General features: G+C 43.7%; 2 protein-coding genes across 5 annotated transcripts; both read left to right on the plus strand.

The window, feature by feature from the left end:
* Positions 1–4,404: 4,404 nt before the first annotated feature.
* LOC114440161 (prostaglandin E2 receptor EP1 subtype-like) lies at positions 4,405–9,086 on the plus strand. Its single transcript, XM_028412463.1, has 3 exons — positions 4,405–4,604; positions 6,324–7,246; positions 8,308–9,086. The coding sequence occupies exons 2-3, from the start codon at positions 6,371–6,373 to the stop codon at positions 8,575–8,577; spliced, it is 1,146 nt and encodes a 381-aa protein (XP_028268264.1). The 5' UTR covers positions 4,405–4,604; positions 6,324–6,370; the 3' UTR covers positions 8,578–9,086.
* Positions 9,087–9,722: 636 nt separating this feature from the next.
* ilf3b (interleukin enhancer binding factor 3b) lies at positions 9,723–23,234 on the plus strand. Of its 4 annotated transcripts, none has more exons than XM_028411593.1 (17): positions 9,723–9,852; positions 12,465–12,559; positions 13,206–13,429; positions 13,522–13,696; positions 14,429–14,576; positions 15,910–16,001; positions 17,076–17,222; positions 17,473–17,584; positions 17,673–17,770; positions 17,869–17,980; positions 18,073–18,186; positions 18,273–18,655; positions 18,743–19,024; positions 19,508–19,640; positions 19,729–19,776; positions 21,199–21,627; positions 22,414–23,234. In XM_028411593.1, the coding sequence occupies exons 2-17, from the start codon at positions 12,557–12,559 to the stop codon at positions 22,539–22,541; spliced, it is 2,628 nt and encodes an 875-aa protein (XP_028267394.1). In that variant the 5' UTR covers positions 9,723–9,852; positions 12,465–12,556; the 3' UTR covers positions 22,542–23,234. The 4 variants fall into 4 exon arrangements, with proteins under 4 accessions (XP_028267394.1, XP_028267395.1, XP_028267396.1 ...); XM_028411594.1 differs by having other exon boundaries at positions 17,076–17,171; XM_028411595.1 differs by lacking the exons at positions 21,199–21,627; positions 22,414–23,234 and adding an exon at positions 20,214–21,089.
* The last annotated feature ends 376 nt before the right edge of the window (positions 23,235–23,610 follow it).

Raw genomic sequence — 23,610 nt, forward strand, 5'->3', positions numbered from 1 at the left:
TAGCGTGCATCTTTCTCAGATTCCCTGTAAAGTAGGTCCTGCATTCCAAAAATTCCAAAAGCTCCTTCCTGATCTCACTTTCATGGCGGCTTTAATCCTCAGGGTTATGGTCTCCACCAGGACAGGGTGTCCCAAGGGGTGAAGGGTGAAGTTCATGACATGAACATGATGCAGAGGTTCTGGCCTCCCTCTAGAATCAGGTCTCACCTGGTGGCTTGGTTGATACATGGTCTGATACAGCCTCTAGTACTAACTGGAAGTTCCTGTGGTTGAAACTGAGCGACTCTGTGGTGTAGGGCTTAGTACTGATTTAGCATATTTGGAAGTAAATAAAAGACAACACAGCTTTATAAACCGGCAGGAAGAACACCGTGGGCTGGGTAGGGGGGGTTGTTCCTGTAAACTTCACACAGACTCAGGCAGGGAACACCCTCCGTTGCCACCATATCCTTGTGTACCACCCAGAGTCTGACTTAAAACCTTTAAGGCCCTGTTCACACTGGGGAAATCAATCCGGCTAGATCGCGGATTGGCTCAGGTCTGAACAAAAATGCAGCTAGCGAATCCGGCTAGCGACATGATACTTCCAGTTCACGGGGACAGTGTCCGGGTCGCGTACAAAAGCTGTATGTAAACAACCGTCGAACTACGACAGCTTTGCCCCGAGTTTATTTTCCACAGGGCTACAAAGGAATAAACTGCTTTTTGAACCAATAAAAACAAAAGAACGAATGACACGGGACAAAAAAAAAAAAAACCCGCGACGCATGCATGCACGTGGTCCTACTATTATGAGGCGCCACCTAGTGGTTTGGAGAAAAACAAACAAGCCGGATTAAGCTGGATTGAGTGCGAACGTGTATGTGATAGCCAGATTTGAAAATAGGTCTAAACGTATCCAGCTTAAAGGCGATCTGGATTCAATCCTACTCTAGCTGGACTGACTTTCCCCAGTGTGAACGGGGCTTAAGGGACAAAGTATCTGAAGTTATCTTCCAAGTTTTTGCCTAATCAACTGAACTGTATTATTCATCCTCTTCTACCAAGAAGCAAACTAATAATAGCCACAAACTGCAGCGTGGGGAGCAGGGGCTGTGGTTTGTTTTAATAATCCACCAATAAGCCAGAAAAGGGCAGAGTACGACTTAAGGGACAGAAATCTAAACAGACATCGACCCCCACACCCCCACACACATGCACACACACATTAACACTAACAGTGTTGCTTCGTGCACTTGGCTTATGGATGGTGTTTGTCTTTTGATTTAAATTGTTCCTCAGAAACATTAAACTTTCATTATCTCTTCACCCTCAGACCTCAGCAGCTGCACTGCTGGGAAAGGCTGGCGGTGGTGGTGGTGTGGTCAGAGGAGGGATGGTTAGGATGAGTATTTACCGACACGGGGAGCACAGATACCTTAAAAAAGTGATGAAATAAACAGTGTAAAGTCTCGCGTTAATGAATCTTTTCCACTGCTTGTCTACTTATGTGGTTTCATTGTATGTAAAACCAGCAGCGAGCATGACGTGCATAATTATACAAAAATGTCTGGATGAAAAATGTGGTAATTATGAGGTTCTCAGCAAATAAATTCAGGAATTTTTTGTGGCTGTGTTTTCTTGCAGAAATGCAGAAAAATGTTTGACAAACAAACTGCAGCCAACCGAATCCTCCATGTTGCCATCCTCTTCCTCTTATTTTCTTCTTCTTGTTCTTCTTGTTCTTCTTCTTTTCTTCTTCTTGTTCTTCTTGTTCTTCTTTTCTTCTTCTTCTGATGTTTCACTGAGCGATTCTCGGAGTATCAAGTGAAAATGTGTGTTTCATTGTTGTGTCTGTTGAACTGTGGCTGTTTTTTTACAGGGCCCAGGACAGCAGTACCATTCAGCCAGCAGATTCCTGTTTAATGAAATGAGGCATTCAAGGTCCAAAACACAATGTTGTGTTCATTGTTTTAGCACAATCAGGTAGAGCTGGTTCTCAGAAAAGCTAGAATTATGTTTGATTTGATGTCAGCTGCTGTCCACTGCAGGGCGCAACACAAAACCACTCATATAAGATGTATTTACAGCTGGGCTGCTGTGCGGTTTCCTGTCTGGCTGTCTGCAGACAGACGATGGCACAAACAGGCGCAAAAAAAGGTCCTCAATGCTGAGTTAATGTGTGACAGAAGATTTTACGCTGGGTTGAACCTTTAAAATATCAAGGTTTGTGTGTAATTTGAGCACATTTTAATTTTAATTTATTGTAATCAGTCGAGTTACTTGTTTAGTTATTCTGTTTTGGGTAATTACAAATTGCAAGTCAGCACTATGTGAGAGAGCAGATGACATTTTTTGTTATCCTCAGTGTCTCATTAGGACACGGCACCAACTCCAGTCACAGCGGTCCTTTTCCCAACAGGATGAAGAACTCAAATGTGGCAGAGAGAGTCTGGGAGATGAACCCCGTCCTAGGATCTGGTCATTGTCACCCCACATAACTGAGCATCCAGAGACATTTCTGCGGCTTTTGGTAACCATGGGTGAGACCTGGGTCCACCACTTTCACCCAGAGAACCATCCAAACAGTGGAAATCAGTGGAATCAGGGAGGTCTGCATCAAGAAAGATGGTCTCTGCTGTTTTCTGCTGCTGGAGGACAACATGGAACAGGGTCGCACTGTTGCAGGGGCCGACCACAAGAAGACGTCAGAGCAGAAGTCCACCATTGTCCAACACCTGTTTACCTGGTCTACACCCTCTGAATGATATCTCTTCAACAAGATGTGGGAGCATCTCGCTGGTTAGCATCTTGACACTGATGAGGAAGTCATTGGCCTGATCTTTGAGACTGCTGTGAGAGGAAATCAACAAGATTCAGCAGACCGTGTGCTGATGAAGTCACCCAGGTCATTTTTTATTCAAGAGCTTAAAGGTAGAGAAAGGTAGATTTAGAAAACTCAGTGAGAGTCAGCCAGATTTCCAAAGTAAACACACGCCCCTTTCTCTCGGAGCTCACCCCGAAGCCACGCCTCCAATCACATGGACGCGCATCACCTGAAGACGAGCTGCGGTCTGTGACTTCGGCCATCATGCACGTACCTCTCTGGTGCACAGAGCAGGAAGAGAGTGACAACCAGCCAATACTCCTACAGGGTCCACCCGGAGGATTGGCTGATGTTTTTAGTGTTTTATAGCTTCCACAGATGATTCATATATTCATATGTGGACTGTAAAGAGAAGTTACACTAATTTAACAAAAAGTGCATCAGAATGAAATCTCCTACCCGACCTTTAAAGCAGTGTAACTGGAGTTGTTTGGGCTCCTTGAACACCACAAGGAGCTTCATCACATCTGCAGACCACAACTCGACCATCATCCAACAGCCGCCCTGTTTACCTGCTTTGTCCCCTCAGACCACTCTGCACCCACTGCTCCTAAGAAAAAGATCAGCACAGACGGCTGGATGAAGTTGGTGAAAGTTCGAGGAGAGGAGGAGGACATCCTTCTGTTTCACTGCTGCTAAGTTCAGTGTAATGCGATCTTTAATTGGCCTCCCTCACCTGTTTTGAACTGCAGAACAGACTGACCTCCTGCTGAATGGCTCCTTTTCACTCATGAACATTCAGCTATGTAAGGTCTTCATAGCGCAGCAGACTGACGCGGCTGCATTAACTGGAGCTAATGCTGCCGTAGCTGCACCTGTCTCCAGTGGCATGCTGGGTGACTCTTTGGCAGGCCTCACACAGGTAATGCAACACACATTCTAATGTTGACAAAAAATCCACACATTCAAATACACAGCAGCCAGTGTGTGTGAACAAAGACCAGTATTGTGTACCTTAGTGCCATTATAAAACTATATCCCTCCTGCTGTTTTAACAAGGAAATAAGATGGCCTCTGGCAGGAGGAGGAATTACAGATGAGTGCAGAGATATGAGTGATCGATGGTGCTGGAGAGCTCTCTCGTTTCATCTTTGGTTGAAGGCTGTATCCTGATGTGCTGAGCAGCAGGAGTCTGACTGCTGCAGTTACGATGTTTGTAGTGGTGGAAGCACAGCTGGATCACATCTGCACGAGCTGACCACCGAGCTGCTGAGGTTTGTTCAGATGAGGCACAGCGGTGCAGAGGAGTGTTTCAAATTCTAGAGAATCCCAGTAATTCTCTAGAGGATAAAAAGCCAGCGTGCAGGTTGGATTGTCCACATGTTTTCATTGCTGTGAGAGGCAGCTGCACTTTAAAATATTCATGGTTCTCTGAGTGGCCTGTGCATGTCCTGGACTCCAGGGAGTCTCTCCACCCTCCAGGAAAAAAATGGCTGGATGTCAGTGCCTGGGACACCCAGAGGCGATGTGAGCTCAGTGCAGCTCTGGAGTATAAAATCAGCCGGACGCTCTCAGACTAACAGAGAACATGATTGTGAGGTGAAACAGGGAGGCGGTTTGTTCTGACAGAGCTGCTGCTGAGTGAGGAAACACTTCAGGTGAAGACGTCCTTTTACTCTGGATAAGTCAAGAAGAAGAAGAAGAAGCTGAATTTAATTTATTTTAAAGAGCCTGAGTTATGACAAATTGTCCAAATCAAAGTGATCCTGATCACCTCCATGGATTACTTATTTCAAAGGTAGGTAAAATATCTTCTTCTGTACGTCCTCAGGCTTTCGTTCTTCAGTTTTTATTAGGGTTTTATGTTTATTTCTATTCAATTTATTGAAGCATATCTTTCAAATTAAATGTTATTCCCATGAGTAATTAAAGTAAGAATGTTGTATTCTGAGTATTTACCAGAAAAGGAAATCAGGAAACGAGACAGATGGAGGAACTGAACATTTTATACACTTTATATTGATTAATTAATGCATTTTAAAGTAAACACATGTTATAAATGTTCAGAAGAAATAGAAAATATAAATCAAAGGAAATTATAATAAAAGTGGATAAATAAACTACATCGGACTGAGGATCAGCCTCGTAGGGACAGTTTTGTTGCCGCTGCGCTGCTGCACAGCTTTTTAAAAGGAATGTGTGAGAGCAGCGTGTTCAGAGTCCACAGAAACTGTCAGAACTTGTTCAGACCGCGGCTTCTCGCCTTGTATGAAGAGAGAGTGAAGCTCTGAACTCCCACAGGGTGCTGAGAACAACTGATGTTTTAAAAATGAGTCATGTTGTTCTGCACAGCTAGGCTTGACCTTATAAAAGCCCCAATAATAAACTATTTTTCTGCCCCGAGTGTGTTTGACATAAACCTGTAGGACCTCTGGAGGTTTTTTTTTTTTTTTTTTACAATTTTGTCAGAAGGGAAAGTTGGACTTTAAGATAAGAAGCGGGCGGGTTGTGCTGAGAAAGTGGATTTTTCTGTGTTTTACTACAGATGATCAAACATAACATTGTCTTATATATTATTGCATGTCACACAGGAGTACAGCCTTTAACAGACCGAAGCCAAGAGCCGCTCTGATGTTGATGATTTGTCTGGCAAAGAGGAAGGACACGTTTTCCACCCCAACATTTTAACATGAAAAACTGGAAAAACAAAAATCAAATCCTGAAAAACATTTGGTTTGTTCCTATTAGAATGAAGACTTTTACAAAAAGCCTGGAAAATTAGGAAACCAAAGTTGTTTAAAAGTGTGCAGACGCAGACAGTAAACATATATGTTATTGTTTGGATGGTTGAGTAAAAATATATCATGCATAATGCATGCTGTGGATTGCTTTGTCTCCACTTGGTGTATGTTTGTTAGCTCATGTAGCTACTGCTAACACTGACCTTTTTTCATCAAACAGAGCACATTTCTTTGTCCACATCATCCATTTTACAGCGTAAAGTCTCAAAACTGCATGTTGGGAGGGGCTGTCGATGGCTCCCATTAGAGCCTCTGCGCCTTTGTGTCAGTAAAATCCATCAATACTTCAACTGGAAAAACACAGGCTGCAGACATGTAATATTTTAGTTTAACGCCTGCTGTCACAGAAAAAGAACAATTTGCGTCACGACAATTAAGAGTTATGTGGCTTAGAGTTATTTCATGTAATGGGATGAGACGGTTAGATCTGTAGCCAGTTCATAGAAAGTATTTAGCTTTCTATGGAGGACTCTGAAAAACTAATGTTCAACAGAACAACTTAATATTAAATGACGAGTTATACGTATGTGTTTTGAGGAATGTATTCTTACACTCACTAATAGGCCCATAGGCTAAACAAACAACACCATATAATACTCCATTAAACTATGTAACCCTTGTTGTGTCTGTGTTGGACTGAATGATGTTTCATGTCTTTGTTTCGTTTGTTGCAGAAAAGGCATTAGATTCATGCTGATCTCCTTCATTTCTTTCAGTATTTTTTCTGCTAGAAGAACCACTTCTGGACCAGAGCCCAGCGGTGATGCTGGCAATGCAGCGCTGCAACTCCTCGGGCATCATTGGCTCCTTTGCCCTCTCTAACCACACCATCATGGTGCAGACGCCTGAAGTGGAGCCATTAGTGGCACGCAATGCCACCCGTCCGCCGAGCAACCCCACAGCTGCTGGCCTCACCATGACTCTGGGCATCCTCTTCAACGTGGTAGCCCTCATCATTCTCGCCAAAGCCTACCACCGCTTCCGCCGACGGTCGAAGGCCACGTTCCTGCTCTTTGCCAGCTCCCTGTTGGCCACAGACCTTGCAGGACATGTTATCCCCGGAGCTCTGGTACTGAGGAGATATTCTGCAAGCACAGGGTCCACAGCTGAAGCTGCCTCCAGCGTACGTGGTGATCCTTCCAATCCAGACATGTCTTGTCTGTTTCTGGGAGGTTGTATGGTGTTCTTCGGCCTTTGCCCGCTCTTTCTGGGCTGTGCTATGGCTGCAGAACGCTGCCTGGGCGTCACCAAGCCTTTGCTGCACACTCGCCTTGTGACCACAGCACGGTCAAAGATGGTGATCACGTTGATCTGGCTCCTGGCTTTATGTGTGGCCCTTCTACCCTTCTTCAACCTGGGTGCTTACACTTACCAACACCCTGGGACGTGGTGCTTTATCAGGGTGATGGAGGGCACTAAAGCCACAGACCTGGCCTTTGTGATACTGTTCTCTGGACTGGCCTTGAGCTCCCTGGCTGTGGCCTTTGTGTGCAACACCATCAGTGGGATCACATTAGTGAGGGCCCGGCTAAAGAGGTCCTGCTCCCAGCGGTCCTCCGCCAGGTCTCACGACACTGAGATGGTGGTTCAGCTGGTTGGCATCATGGTCACATCCTGCATCTGTTGGAGCCCTCTGCTGGTGAGTGTGGAGAAAACCAGACCAAACTGTGGAAGTGGGTTTAGGAAGCTTTAGGAAATTGCCAAAAAGTGTTGATGAATATCTGTTATAGTGTTTAAAACATACTAAAAATACACGATTTATCTTATTTATATGAAATTAAAGGCCTGCTCTAAAGTGGGAAAACATCTATAAACAGGAGAGAACCCACCTTGAAAAATTCAAAGGTTCCATACTACACTCTTCACTACACTCTTTTCAAGTGAGTAGGAGTCCTCAAATTTGTCTTTAATTTCAGCTCAAAAAAAAAATCACCCAGTGTCTGTAGCTGTCAGGAAATAATAAACAGTGCGTGGCCACACTCTTTCTGGAAGTGAGTTCTGCAAAAGAATCAATACAGGTGGCAATGTAAACACACAGAAGTTCAATTATGCATATTTTAATTAACCAAGGGCGGAGCTTATCCCCTTTTGATGTCACATGGGGCCACAAATGTTATCTGAACACATACAGACACATGTTTTTAAAGGAATAAATCTTTGTGGGTCACTGCTTGCACAGTGCAGACAATATTTTGTTCAAAAACAATAAAGGTTAGGTTTAGAAAAACATCATAGTTTGGGTTTAAACAGACCTTTCCCACACCTTGCTTTAAGGTACGCGTAGCCTCCATTGTCTTGGCTAGCAGAATAAAAACCAGGGGATTCCTATAGACTTTGGAACCACCTGGTACGTAGCTACATTGTATAAATGGCCTCAAGAATTCAACCAGTGCTTTCATTTTTTTAGATGAGGATGGGCTTTAATGTAAATGTTGGCATTATAACATGGAGATCGGTGGGAATTTTCAGACACAGCCTCAAGTGGCCACTTGAAGAACTGCAGTTTTTGGCACCCGCCCAGGTTGGCTTGATTTTTCATTTCCAGAGAATCATGTACGGTTTTTAGAGACGTGTACCGAAATGATTTTATGCACAAACAGAATGAAGGACACATTGGTGAACCAAAACACAGACATCCGCAGTTTGCTTGTCTTTTGCAGTGTGTTGATTAACTGTTCTCCTCCTTTCTTTTATTTTCAGATTTTTGGACTGATATCCGCCACTTGCTCTTACAGTAACACTCATTTCAATGACAGAGACACTTACAGAGGGCTGATGATGACGGGTGTCAGAATGGCAACCTGTAATCAGATCCTGGACCCGTGGGTTTACATCCTGCTGCGACGTGCCATCCTCAGAAAAATCTACCGCATCACTAAAAGGCAGGCCAGCTTTAAGAGAAGCATGTTCCGCTCAGTCCGCTGGGAAGTCAGCTCCTTTCAGAACTCGGAGAAAAACAACTGCAAGTGAGATTTTAACCCGGAACAAACGGACATCTGTCTCTTTGTAAGAGATCAATAATCTGTATGAAAAGACTCCCATACTCTGGTTTGTGTAAATGAAGTGTTTCAGATCTGAAATAACAAAAACATACACCTTGTGGCTTTATGTATGAGCCAACCTGTTATAAACAGTCTGTCCTCTGTGAGAGCAGATGTAAAAATAAAGATGATCTTGATAGTTTGACTGTAATAAGACTTTATCGTCTACAAAAAAGCAAACATATCATCTCAAAAGTTGTGTCTTTAACTGTTGTTGCGACTTGTGTAACTGCTCGGAGAGCTTGAAGATGTGAAAACAACACCATATGTGTCTGTGTGTAGTGTGTTGTTATGATGTAAATGGTGTGTGTCTTTATTGTGTGTTTGTGAATGTATGTGTGTTCCACCCCCTTAAGTGTTCTGGGGGGGGGGGCTGAAGTGAAGCTAGGTGTTGTAAAAGTTAATTGAATGTGATGTTGTCAAGAAAAAGGAACGTATAGGAGGATAAAATAAACAGTCTTCTGTAAATGCTGCATCTCATTCTGTATTATAAATGATATATTTTTACAGTGTTGGCAGTCTGTGCTAATGTTTCCCCTCTTTTTACTGACTCACTTACCTCTGACATAAAGTCTATTGTTTACGAGTGGAGGGGTGGTGAAGGTTTTTTTTTATCAGCTATTTCCTTATAATAATCATATTTGTCTGCTGTAAATAGTTTGGGATAACCATACAAATATATATAATATATATCTTCACTGGTAAGCCAAACACAGTTCTTATAGTAAGCTAGTATAGTTTCTGTGTAGACATAAATTTAAAAGGATTAGTGCAATATGGAAATATCTGAACGATGACAGCATTGCATTGCTTGAATGAGGAGGAGGAGATTGTTATTTTAGTGGATTTGTACTAAGATTTATGTTGTTATTATTATTTTATTATTATTTTATCTAAATGTATAAATTTCCCACAGTAACGCTTAGTTACTGGTCATAAATCATAATAGTCTAGATAAGATATTACTGTTACAACAGCGCCCCCCAGGAGCGCTGAATGAATCGGCCAGCTGTAGACCCCACAATACATGTCCACTCTGACCACGCCCCCTTCATGCTGCACTCCTGTTTTCCTATTGGCTGTTTATCAGTCACGTGTTACCGCTGTCCAATGAGCGAGGTCGTGGGCGTGTCTGTCAGCGCTCCTGCTGCCGAGACAGGGGCTAGTGTGTGCAGCACGGTCCGTTCGCAGCAACGACCCAACGGTGAGTAATGAGTAAATACCTAAATGTAGCTAAAGCTGTCACGTACATGAGGTAAACAAACACCAAGAGAAGCATGAAATGTTGTCAGTGTTTTCCTGCGCCGCACCGCATGCATGAGAACTTGATATAAGTGCCTTTGTTCGGCCAAGCTCACATGCTAATGCTAACAGTGGCCGAAGATTCAATGGGGTCTCTCGGTTTTTTGTCTCCTCACCATTTTGGTGTCTGATAACCAACTGACCCCACTTATAAAGTCCAAGTCGGTTCTCCGTTAAATGTCATTCACACCAATTCTGAGCTGACGTACATGTTTGTTTTGTGTCTTCGTGAGCGGGTCGGCAACTGCGCAGCTTTACAGGCAGGTAATCGGTTTTTATCGGGGTTGTTAGCTAGCTGCCGCTGGGCTCTGCACCGAATTAAAATGGCGTCTGTTTTTAAATTCTTCTCCATGGAGCTGAGGGGGTTCGGTTCTTCTCCTCAAAGCCCACTCATCCCCGTTTAATAAAGACCGCGTTTAATGTCAAACGAAGCGGTTTCTTGTTGGTGTTTATCTCGCCGCCACGGTTCAGTAACTTGTTGAATGGAACATTAACACGAAGGCAATGTTTATAGTTTCATCTCGTTGATATTTTACTAAAGCAAAACGCATGCAACAGTCAAATAAGTTGATATTAGAGTAAGAGAGCAATGTGGGTGTGTCAGTGTAAATAAACGAGTCCTGCCCGCCCACTAAAATCTCATCTTTTTCTCGTAGTAACACAGCAGCAGTCGCATAATTTCAACACATGCGAACAGTCTGTGAGCTGCTCAGAGACCTTGAGCATTCCTTCAGTGACTTTGTCTGTGTCTGCTCCTCCTTGCAAGAATCAAAGCACTGGAGCACTGGAAACTGTTGATTTTGCTGCTTTAACAGACATGATTATATCATATCACCCGTGCAACAAATACATGATTGTGGAAATAATATGTGAACGGTTAAATGTGTAAGTGTAATAAAATGAAAGTCATATTTTTAAGAGCATCCTTCTGCTGTCAAATATAAATGTCTTTAGAGCTTTTATTGCTGCAATGAATCATGTTTCTGCCTGTGTAAATAGGACAGTGTGCCTTAGGCATCTGTTGCTGTTCCAACTGTATGTTGCTACAGCTGGTGTCCACATTATGTCACCCAGATAGAGTCATCACTGGCTGAGGGCACCAAATGTTTTACCCCTTTTCAGTATAATTGGTCTCAGGAAGACATAGCTTGGAATCATATGTCTGTAACTTTTGTTTATGCAGATTAAACCTTCAGTGATGAATCTGTGCTGTGGACATGTAGAACATGTTTGCTTCCTGTGTATTACCGGCTGTTAAACTGAACAAACCTTTTAGTGAATTTGGAGCTGTAATAAAACAACACTTGTCAGATTAACCTCACACATTGAGAAATATCTGAACTGCAGTTCCATAAAATTCATCCTCATTTTAGTCAGCTCATGTCATCTGACATGTTTCAATTCTGTTTTCAGAAATGTCAGTAAAAAAATGCTTTTTTCTAACCTTAAAGGTCGGGTAGGAGATTTCATTCTGATGCACTTTTTGTTAAATTAGTGTAACTTCTCTTTACAATCAGATAGCAACCGATTAGTTCGGCAGTTTCACATTAAAACGAAGAATATGAATCATCTGAAGCTATAAAACACTAAAAACATCAGCCAATCCTCCGGGTGGACCCTGCGCGGAGTATTGGCTGGTTGTCACCCTCTTCCTGCTCTGCACCAAGCGGCAACCTTCGGGGCTCAAAGTTGAAGCCCATGCGGAAGTGTCAAAACTTGTAATTCACGCTGCAACAGCTGGGGGTTGGCTCCAAAAGCGAGTAATTTCCCATAGACTCCCATGTTAAAATGGCCGATTTCACAGCAGAAAAGAACATGTTTACAGCCTGGTACAAAAAATCGCTGTGGTCTCAGATGATAGGTTCTCTTCTAGTGTCAATTGTAGGGGGGGTGAATTTTTTTACAACTCACTCATTTCAATTGTATTCGGACTTAAAATTACGCCTAATTATGGGCGTTGCCGCTTGAGTGACAGACAGTTGACCTATCACAGCGTGAGTTTCCTGCTTCCACGATCGCCCGCCCCCCTAAACCCCGCTCGTGCTCCCCCTCTTTGTCCATATTCGGAGTTTTAGTTGACGTGACGCTGCCAACATGGCGGCGGTCATCACGTCCCGGAACCTCCCACTGAGACTCAAAACGGCTCTTCAGAAACAAACGGGTGACGTCACGGAGGCTCTGTCCATAGTTTTTACTGTCAATGCTCTGCACGCACCAGAGAGGTACGTGCATGATGGCCGAAGTCACAGACCGCAGCTCGTCTTCAGGTGATGCGCGTCCATGTGATTGGGAGGCGTGGCTTCGGGGTGAGCTCCGAGAGAAAGGGGCGTGTGTTTACTTTCCAAATCTGGCTGACTCTCACTGAGTTTTCAAAATGTCCTACCCTACTTTTAAAATGACGTGCTTAGATTCAGACGTGTGTCTGAAGTATTCAAAGTGTTTTGATGGTGTTGCTCTAGTGTTATTATAAAATGCTATTTTGTTTATTTTGTTTTGTTTTTTCCTCATTTTCAGACCGACAGCAACATCATCTGCTGCCAAGCACGCCCTTTTAAGACCACCTTTTTTTGCAGAATATAACCGCCATCACGGGCTCTAGAACAACAATGGTAAATAAAATTCCATTCTGTGTGAGGATATGTGTTGTTGTTGTTGTGGTTGTGTGTCATTGGTTGAGAAACAGGCATCCAGAGCAGAGGATATACTGGCCTCCATGTTAAATGTCACTGTTAACAGGACAAATAAATGTGTCACATCTAATTTAAGTCACAGGACTGGTGCCAGCGTGTTATCATTCCAGTCTGCCGGGGGCTTTAGGAACACATGCTGTGCTTTCCACATCACCACTCTCCTTTAGATTGACTGCCTGCATACACTCTGCCTGTGACAGAAACCTGGCCTAGACATGGGGCTTTGTTATTTAGTTGTTTAATTAATCAAAGTCCAGTAATTTACAGCTAAAGTGAGCCTTTGAATGTAATTAAGTTGAGCTGTTCAAGCTCAGTAAATGCTTTCATCAAAGTCTCATAGAGCAGGATTAGTGAAGTTGAGTCTGAATAAAACCTGGAACGTTTTCAAATCTGAAGCTCTGACTGATTTTTGAAGAGCTGCTCTATAATAATCTGTTTAATTCTCCCAGCTCTAGATGTGAGGGTTTCACTTGAAACTAGTTTTTACTGGTGCTGCTTCCACTGGAAACTCCCGCATACTTCTTTTTAATTCAATAAGTTGTGTTTTTTTTAATGTCATTCCCAGCCTCCCCCAATGCGCCACCGATCCATGCGAGTCTTCATGAACGATGACCGACATGTCATGGCCAAACATTCAGCAATCTACCCAACACAGGAAGAACTGGAAAGTGTACAGAACATGGTGTCCCACACAGAGCGAGCCCTGAAGGCTGTTTCTGATTGGCTTGATAAACAGGAGAAGGGAACATCCAAATCTGACTGTGATGGAACAGGCACTGATAAAGAAAGGTGAGGGATGTGTGTCATCAAGGTCAGTCTTTGGTCAACTTGTAAACAACACCTCCTCTCTAACCACCTTGAACTTTATGTCCTTTTAAAAGTGAGCACAAAGATCAGGCAACGCGGTCTCTGCGTGGGGTTATGAGGGTCGGACTGGTTGCTAAAGGCCTTCTGCTGAAGGGGGACTTGGACCTGGAGCTGGTACTTCTTTGTAAAGACAAGCCTACAATCACTCTGCTGAAGAAAGTGTCAGAAAACCTTGTTACTCAGCTCAAGGTGAGAACAGCAACTGTGGTAAACAATGTGTAAAAACAAAGAATCTTAGCTGCGACTTTTTTGCTTAACATTTTAATGGAGTCCGCAGCAGCATGTATGTTCACACTGGGGAAATCAATATGGCTGGAGCGGGATTCGGGCCATATCTGGATATATCCGGATAGTTTTTTTTCTGAGTCTGTACAACGCGAATCCGGATATATCCGGATAGACCTTGATCCACCTCTCAGATCTAGGCTCCACCTCTTGGCTCAAATGTGGCTCAGGTCTGAACGCAAATGTGGCTAGCGAACCCGGCTACTTCTGGTCCACGGGGAGAGTGTCCGGTTCAAGTACAAAAGCCATATGTAAACAACCGTCGGACTACGACAGCTTTGCCCCGAGTTTATTTTCCAAAGGGCTACAAAGGAATAAACTGCTTTTTTAAACTGAAAAAAAAGAAAGAACGAGAACACAGGACCAAAAAAATGCACGACGCATGCACACAATCGGTCCTACGGCGGCCTGAACAGACTCTGTATATTACAAGGCGCCACCTAGTGGTTTGGAGGACAACAAACAAGCCGGATTGAGCGTGGACATGCATGTCTGATAGCCAGATTTGAAAATAGGTCTGAACATATCCAGCTTAAAGGCTATCTGGATACAGTCCTACTCCAGCTGGACTGACTTTCTCCAGTGTGAACGGGGCCTTTAAAGTGTTTAGGGTATTTTTAACACCTCTTTTCACAGGCCATCACAGAAGACAAGTATGTGGTGACCCAGCACATCCGAGAGGCTAGTATTGTCATCAAGAACACCAAGGAGCCGCCGCTCACCCTCAAAATTCATCTGACATCCCCTTTGGTTCGTGAGGAGATGGAGCGAGCTGCAGCCGGAGGTAAGCTCCTACAGCCGGGGCCTCGGTATTTTCTATTTGTTTAGTGGCAGCCCTCCTCCAGCAGGGAGGCCAGGCTAGACAGATATTGTTTATTGGGCCTTCAATGGAGCTAGGGGACAAGACTGCACTGTCACATAATGAAACTGTGCTATGCTTATAGCTCTCTAGACACTCTCATAGTTCCATGTAATGTAATTGTACATTTTTGATGGCCCAATATACAGTATAGGGCAGGTAGTGTACTGACTGCTGAAAACATGGCTTTCTCTCCCCCCCCCTTGATGATCAAGGTCACCAATGAAATGAAGGCTTACTGAGAATTTAACCAAATACAAAAAAAGAGAGAGAGACCACTTTGTTTGCATGTGTTTTTATCATTGATGATGAACGGTTTGCATTGCAGCAAAAATGAGTAGCAAAAAAAAACACACACGGTGAAACTGTCTTTGGTTGTTAGACCCAGCAGTGAGCTAGCAGGGAAGCTCAGAGTTGCAGATAACGACAAGAGACACTTGAATTTGGCACATTTGTCCAATCACAAAGAATCCATTTAGCCATAGATGAAGTCACTGTGATGATTGTTGTTATACAACAACAACAAAGTAGATTTATATTTAGTGTCGTTTACGTCTTCTTTGAGAGGATCTCCGTCTTAGCAGGTGTTGAACCTTGACCTTATCTGCAGCCCAGAGCTAACGGCGATGCCCTGTTTGGGTCTTCTTCTTTTTTTTTTAAGCCATCAGTTTTGCTGCAGCGTGGACTTGTTTTGATACCCACTTTTTGTGCACCTGATAACTTCTGCCTGTGGTTCGAATTCTGATTCTCTCTGTCAAGCCTTCTAGTTTGTCAATTTTTAGGGACGCTGGACCTTTGACCAACTGGCCGCTCTCTGTCTCGGAAGGGGCAAAGTGCAGTGTACCCTGTATAGGGGTAAAGGGGAGGGGCTCTACCTCCTGTTAACTCCAGAAAGGAATAGCAGACCTTTTTTTGTAGGTGCTGAAACTGAAGCATCCATTTGAGTTGGAGAGACAACAACCTCCCATTTGATACGACCAATAAATCTTTTACGTCAGGGATTTTTTTTTTTTTTTTTTTTTAACCGGTGGGTTTGAAGTGTTTTGTGCAGCTCCGTCCCAAAAAAAATAAAATAAAAAAAAATAAAAAATATGAACTGGGAGGTTGAGAGTGTTTGGTGGTTCTCCAGTGGAGGGGTCCCCCTCCCCTTCCCCCTCCTGCCTGTGCTTTGGGAAGGCTGCCTGTGTTCCCCCTGGCCGGCTGACAGAACTCCCCTTGGTCAAACTGTACCTTGTCTTCTTATTCCACCTGCCAATAGAAACGCTTTCAGTCAACGATCCCCCGGATGTTCTGGACAGGCAGAAATGCCTAACTGCCTTGGCATCTCTCCGCCACGCTAAGTGGTTCCAGGTTTGGATCTTGTCTTTATTTGTCTCTAAAAACAGAAGTAGTTTTTGAGTTTGGTTTTATGCTGTTTGTTTTTTTTATGTGGGCGTTCCATGTGTTTTGTTTTCTTTTATGATTTTACTCTTTTTGAAGTGTACTTCCTGTAGTAATACAGGACAACCTGGATGTTTGTTTCTTAGGAAACCTTTGTCATTACACTGTTAGAGAGTCGCTTTGCTCATTTAACAGGTTCTGTCACAAACAAAACCCAAAAATCATCATTCGCCTCTCTGAATTTAGTTGCTTAATTCAAATCAGTAAAGAAAAAATGTCAGACTAACACAGTCCAGGTGCAATATTTCTCTAATGTCAGTGTTGCTGTGAGTGAGTTTGTTTTGTTTTTTTTTTTTTAATGCAAGCTACCTGTAGAGCACTCCTTGCTGCCCCATTATTTATTGATGAGAAGATGTTTCCTTGTAGTTTACTGTGTTTTAATACTGACTCATCATAGTATTGTCACCTGTGTCATCTCTGGCTTTCACACTATAACAATCCATCTCTGCAGCTTTGTTATTGTAGAGTGTGTGGCCTCGACTTTTCCTGCTCTCTGGCTGTTTCTGTCACTCTGTGTGCCACGAAATCAACCGGAATATTGCACCTTGAGTCATATTTTTTAAAATTCTTTTGCCACTAACTTAACTGCAATCGTTTTTAAAGACATTTTTTTTTTAAACGTAGGTCTCCTGTTTGTCACATTGAAGCTGTTGTTAAGTTTAAAGTGGCTTAAATCACTTCTTTTTCTCCTGATCTAAAGCCAGATGCATGTTTTTGCACAAACAGAAAATATTCTATAGATAATAAACATGTTGACTCACAGACATGGATGTGACTAATTTTAAGCAGGGATATATTTAGACATTTGCATAATGACAAAGCTAAGCAGTCTATAGTCTGTGGCTTCATTTTTTTAATATTAATTTTCATTTATTTGGATGTTCATTTGGCTTTATGTTTTATATTCGCTTCCTTTTTGACTAAAGCTGCTTGTCCACCTTCATTCCTTTCCCCCCCTCCCTCCTTCCCTGCTTGTGTCTTCAGGCAAGAGCCAACGGGCTGCGCTCCTGCGTCATTGTCATTCGGATCTTAAGGGACCTGTGTGCCCGAGTACCCACATGGGCCCCGCTTCGTGGCTGGGTGAGTCAAAGAAACTCCTGCGCAGCTTTAACATCAAGCTGGATCTCAGAGGTGTGGAATGTGATTTGTTTGGCTACTCAAACCCTTCGTATTTTGCAAATATTTGTTGAGTTGATTATTTGTTATCTTGGCTACAGAAAGAAAAAAAAAACCATTAAGGCGCCATCGTCACTTTCTTTTAACTGCAGACACTGTTTTATGCTGTGACCTAAAATCTGTGTGTGTGTGTGTGTCAGTGACTGAGCTTTAAAAATAGCTGCCTCTGACAAAGAGTCTCCCCCCCCTGTCTCCTGTGTTGCAGCCACTGGAGCTGATCTGTGAGAAAGCCATCGGCACAGGGAACCGGCCTATGGGGGCAGGAGAAGCTCTGCGGAGAGTCTTAGAGTGTCTGGCTTCAGGAATCCTCATGGCAGGTATGCTTGTGGGATCTCTTCAACAAATGTTGCTGAACGTGCTGCTGCAGTTGCGCTCTCAGTGTTTACTTTGTTGTCTGTGCTGCAGACGGTGCTGGTATCTCTGATCCATGTGAGAAGGAGCCCACAGATGCTATTGGTCATTTAGACCAGCAGCAGAGAGAAGACATCACAGCAAGTGCACAAGTAAGAGCAATGGAAACGTGTGTGTGTGTGTGTGTGTGTGTATAGTTTTCAGAATTCTGTACACTTGTACTATAATTCCACGTCTCCTTTGCCCTCAGCATGCCTTAAGGCTGTCAGCTTTTGGACAGCTTCACAAAGTGCTGGGAATGGATCCCCTTCCCCCTAAGATGCCCAAGAAACCTCGTAGTGAGACTCCTATTGATTACACAGGTAAAAGACGCTCGGCTCATCTACATTTGCCACCACCAAAACTTCATCTTTTTGCAGAACCAATGCCATTTATTGTGTGTCTCTTTTTGCAGTGCAAATCCCACCTAGTACTGCTTATGCTCCACCAATGAAAAGACCAATTGAGGAAGAGGAGGGAACTGATGACAAAAGTCCCAATAAAAAAAAGAAAAAGCTGCAGAAGAAATGTAAGCTGTCTGATGTTTCTTGATCCTATTCTGGATAAATAATTAATCAGCTGATTAATTTACAACGATCCTGTCCTTTCCACCAGCTCCGGAGGAGAAGGCCGAGCCTCCCCAGGCTATGAACGCCCTAATGAGGCTTAATCAGCTAAAACCAGGCCTCCAGTACAGACTAATATCCCAGACTGGCCCGGTTCATGTCCCAGTCTTCACTATGGCTGTAGAAGTGGATGGAAAGAACTATGAGGCTTCCGGGCCCTCCAAACGCACTGCCAAGCTGCACGTAGCCGTGAAGGTTCTGCACGATATGGGCCTGCCCACTGGAGTGGAACTTAAAACTGCTGAGTCTGTAAAATTAGAAGAGGCAGTTGTAACCACTGCAATAGAAGAAGTAAAGCCCGTGGTAACGCCCGTTGACACTGCCACTGCCGCCACAGGAGCCTCCAGCGCAGACAGCACTGATGCTGTTGAGGTAGGTGTGGCCAGCCAGCACGGATTTGTTTTTTTTTTTTCCTGCTGAGATGTTCTGATTTTCCTATCTTACTTTTGGTCCTCGCAGACTGCTCGCCAACAGGGACCAATCCTGACCAAACACGGCAAGAACCCGGTGATGGAGCTGAACGAGAAGCGCCGCGGCCTCAAGTACGAGCTCATCTCAGAGACTGGCGGCTGCCACGACAAACGCTTTGTCATGGAGGTGGAGATCGATGGGCAGAAGTTCCAGGGAACGGGGTCCAATAAGAAGGTGGCTAAGGCATATGCAGCCCTGGCTGCACTGGAACGGCTCTACCCGGAGGGCTCTCTGCCAGAGGCTGCTAAGAAGAAGAAGGGACCCCCGATGGTGAGGAGCATTTCCCTTTAGTCTTGCCTCAAATGTCTGTTACTTAAATCTGAAAATTAGATCAGAGCTTTATATGTTACTTACACCTCATGTTGTAACAGTAGGTGAGCCTTAGTGAAGTAACATACACTGCCGATCAAAAGTCTGGGGTCACCAGGCCAGTTCTACTGCTTCTCTGATCAGCGTAACATTTCCAAGTGACCCCAAACCTTTTCACGCTAGTGTCATTTTCAGGTTACAGCTTGAGTTACCCCAAAACATGACATCCAGAAATGAGTGAGGTTAAGGCTTTCAGTGTCAATGGTACCACTCAGAAAGTTGTATCTGTCTTTTCTCAGACCAAAGTGTTTTCTTTAATGTCTAAAAACTGTAAAAATTGATAGAAAGCTGGTTGCTTCAACAGTTAAAAGCAGCACGGAGGCCCCCGAAATAACAACATGGCTCTAAGTGCATTGTTTTATTTATCGAATGTTTCCTTTTCAGCACACTCCTGGGTTCGGCATGATGGGAGCCCCTGGTGGTGTCGATGCTGCTGCACCCAGGGGCCGAGGAAGAGGAGGGCGAGGTCGTGGAAGAGGCAGAGGCTTCAATAACGGAGGAGGATACGGCCAAGCAGGTAAGAATTCACCCTAACCTGGAACCATAGTACACATGATGAATATGACACGGTGTTAAATCTGTGTTTTTAAAATCCTCTTCCTCAGGTGGCTTTGGAACATACGGTTACGGGAACAGTGCAAACTCTGGATACAGTGAGTATTTATTTAACCCTTTAAAATCCAGTCGTGCCGTTTGTCCGCTGTTCGGTTCTAATCAAATGTGTCTTGTCAGTGTGACGGTTGATCATATAAAACACGACATAATAATAATAATATCACATGCTGGGATGAGCCCAGTGATTTTACATTTCTCTGCTTTAAGCCACAGGATTGAATCTGTATTTGACAAGCCCCCCTCCCCTCCTCTTTTGAACACCCCGTTCTTCCTTCTGGCAGCCTGTTCTGAGGACTGACCTACCTGAGCGTGACAGGAGCAGAGAAATCTAAAAAAATAAAAAAAAACTCAGTTTGAACACAATTTGACCAAACCAGTCTCTGAACTGCCTCCTTTAAGGCAGAAAAAAAAATCAAAATAATCTAAATCTAATTTTGATATTTCTTTCCCTTCTCTGCCCTGTCTCACTCTTTAGGTGACTTTGTCTCAGACTGCTATGGCTACCACGAGTTTGCGACATAGACCTTCCCCAGTCTTAAAAAAAACCAAAACAAAAACAAACTAAAAACAGTCCCATAGAGAGGATTTAAATGGACACACACATGCTCAGTAGTGTTCCAGCAACATCATGAACTCCCCTCACCGCCGAGTTCACTATCCTGGGATACAGAAACGACTCAACTTGTCACGTCCTGACATTGTGGGGGAGACGATCCACCTCTGCATGCATGTAGCCATAAGACAACACCTTCCTTTCTCCTGACTTGCTGTGGATGTACCCGAACAACCCCGGATCTCCCCGAGGTCCCCGCAGGGACCGATCTATCACAGAATGTCTTTGTTCGTCACAGCGGGGGACGCGGCTGCTTTGTATCCGGCGCATGATTTATTTTTTGTTAAAGCGATGGCCTGGACTACATGACAACTGCCTTTCTGGATTATTGTGCAGACCACAATAGCCTTGTGTCTTTGCACAGTTTACTTGGATGAGAAGATGATTTTGAACGTGGTTTGTTTTTATGTCATCCTCACGATTTTCTGTCACTTCCAGTCATGTTTTTATATTTTCTGTTTTAGCTTTTGAATGATGGCCACATTCTGTAAGATCTGCTGTTTCTGTCTCACATCGGCAACACTATTAAGTCGCAGTGAAGACGTCGGCAGTGTTTGGTAGTTTGCAGGATGGTATCTAGAAGCCTCAGTGCAGTTAGGTGCACTGAGGCTGTTGACACTAACTTTGCACGCACAGACTGGATGAGTTTTAGAATCTGGTGTATGTATGGAAGGAAAGACGTTTTGCTGTAGCTGTTTTTATATGTTGTGTTTTTTTTAATAAATGTGACACCATTCATTACTGTGCCACCACAGGCTCTGATTTCTTCTTCTGAGTGGGCACGTTGTGACTGTGTTCATCGATGTTGTGGCTGTTCTAAAAGCTGTGGCATGCTGTCGTTTCACAGATTACTACAACAACAACAACGGTGGCGGCACAAACGGAGGAGCTGGGGCATCGACCAGCCCGTCAGGCGGCCCTCCCGCCAGCACGCCGCCAGGATCAGCACAGGGCTCCTACAGCTCATACTACCAGAGTGACAGCTCTTACACTGCTAATGCTGCCAACAAACCGCTCAAAAAGAAACCCCCAATGCACAAGGGAGGAAAGTCGACGTTTCCAGGTCCTCCGGGGGCAAACAGTGGACCTACAGGGAGCTACCAGTCCACCAGTCCGTCAGGGCAGAGCTCCTATAACCAGTATGGCCAGGGCTATGGACAAGGAAAGAAGAATTTCACTCAGAACCAGGGGGGGACCGGTGGATACCCATACAGCACAGCCTACCCGAGCCAGGTGACGGGAGGTGCTGGAAGTAATCAGGACTACACTTATGAAGGTAAGTTGTACCAGGATGTAAACGTGTTTGTTTCTGCTGTAAAGTTGGAGATTTTAACATTTAGGTCTATGTGGGAGTGCCTCACCAGAGGGAGACTTGTCTCCATGGTAGCCAAAAACCTGCACCTTTTCCTGAATCCAAACTACTAGTTTCAGTGTGTAAAGTCTGCATTTGGGCCCTGCAGCCTTCTGGGGTAAAAGTCAGGAATAGTCTCACCTTCGCAGTCACATACAGACAGAAGTCTCTGAAGGAACGCTCAAGGTCTTCTCTGAGCAGCTCGCTTCTTATAGCCTTCGTTATCCGACAGTCACAAGCAAGTCAAAACGGAGCAATATGTGAAGGTCACAGAAGCGTAGGCACAGTCCTAAGAGTCATATCAAATAATATATAAAAAAACAACCACATCAGGCCTATGAGGCGCCCCCCTGTGGTCATGTCGTTGGAAAAAAAAGGGGGGGGCTACACTGGCTCGGTGGTAGAGCAGGGTTGTCCAATAACCAGAAGGTCAGTGGTTCAATCCCAACTCCTCCCTAGTCATTGTTGTGTGTCTTTGGCCAAGGCACTTCACCCTGGCTGCAAGCGATTTCCCTTCTAGGATTATTAAAGTATAAGAAAAGGGAAAAAAATAAAATCATATACACCCTTATAAAAGGGCCCTGAGAACACGTACAGAGTACATGTATGGGCCTTCACAGAGCTGCTGTAGGAAGTAAACGAAAAACATTCAAGGCACTCTCCAGCTTTGTACCATCTTTATTGGTGAAATCACATTTACTGTCTTTATAGGTTACAACAACCAGTCCAGTTACAACTCACAGGGAGGCGGCGGCGGAGGAGGCAGCAACCACTCTCAATACCACAACCCAGTGGGCTATGGCAGGGGAGACGCCAGCATGAACTACCAGTACAGATAGACTGTATCACTCGGAACCATCGGCACCAAGTATCCTGCGCCAGTTTTTTTCAAGCCTTCTCCAAAGAAAGTGATCAACGGCTTTCCTGTGCTCGCTGCCTTCCTCCATGTCTGCTTCTTAATGTGCTTTTGGGTTCAAATTGTAGCACATGTGGGCACAAGGTGAGACTTTTTCAGTGTCGGAGCAGAGTCGTGGCTGAATTTCGTGGTCTGTTTCTGTGGTCTGGTCAGTGCTTGGTCTTGTGTTCTTTTTGTTTTTAGAGTTTTACAATCTTGTGCTACCAGTCCTTATTCTCCTCACTAAACATGACGGCTGACAAATTACTCACCCGCTAGCTCTGACCTGGTTTCCTTTTTTAATACAGAGTTTTGTGAAGCATTTTTTTTTTCTCCATGTTAAATCTTGTAGTTTAAGCTACACAGGTTGTATTATTTTTTTGTAACAACTGAATGGACCCACTTCTTTTCTTTTCTTTTTTTTCAATGCTTGTATTTTTGGCTTTGTTTTGTAATTTACCAAGTGTGATGTAGTTATTTTAATAAATGGTTTGTGGTTCTGGAAAGTACAACCATGAGGTACAGTCTAGTGATAAGTCCACATTTCAGATCCGTGTAGCTCTCAGAGTGGGTGGGGTTTCTTCTTGTTAATGTGTAACAAAGTGTGTTTGTATTAATAAATGATTTTTATTTTGAATACAGAGTCTTAAAGAGTATTAACTTTAATAGGAACCGCGGCAGGTTAGGATTGTTGTGGAATAAGGTCAGAATGCAGTTAGGCAAGTTAAATATTTTAAAGTGCTCATACAGTTTATTGAAGAATTTTAAAAGAGATTAAATACATGATGTGAAAACCTCATAAAATGTAAAGACTTTAACTAACTTTACATTTTCATATATATATATATACATATATACTTTACAATGAGATTTGTTTAAAATGTAAAAATTAAATCTTTGACCTTGTAAACAGTAATACGCTTAATTTGCATTTTAACCCTCGTGTGTTGTTCGGGACATTTTTGTCCTCTGAGAAATTTTTCTGTTTATTTTGGCCATAACTTTGTCAATAT

This window comes from Parambassis ranga, chromosome 8, assembly GCF_900634625.1.
Source record: "Parambassis ranga chromosome 8, fParRan2.1, whole genome shotgun sequence".
NCBI classification, from domain to species: domain Eukaryota; kingdom Metazoa; phylum Chordata; class Actinopteri; family Ambassidae; genus Parambassis; species Parambassis ranga.

Bases quoted from the DNA above. Each gene is read 5' to 3' on its own strand.
- LOC114440161 (XM_028412463.1), top strand. From the start codon at position 6,371: ATGCTGGCAATGCAGCGCTGCAACTCCTCGGGCATCATTGGCTCCTTT. The intron at 7,247-8,307 runs GTGAGTGTGGAG...TTTTATTTTCAG, and splicing joins TCTGTTGGAGCCCTCTGCTG to ATTTTTGGACTGATATCCGC.
- ilf3b (XM_028411593.1), top strand. The intron at 13,697-14,428 runs GTGAGAACAGCA...CTCTTTTCACAG, and splicing joins ACCTTGTTACTCAGCTCAAG to GCCATCACAGAAGACAAGTA. The intron at 17,223-17,472 runs GTGTGGAATGTG...CCTGTGTTGCAG, and splicing joins CATCAAGCTGGATCTCAGAG to CCACTGGAGCTGATCTGTGA.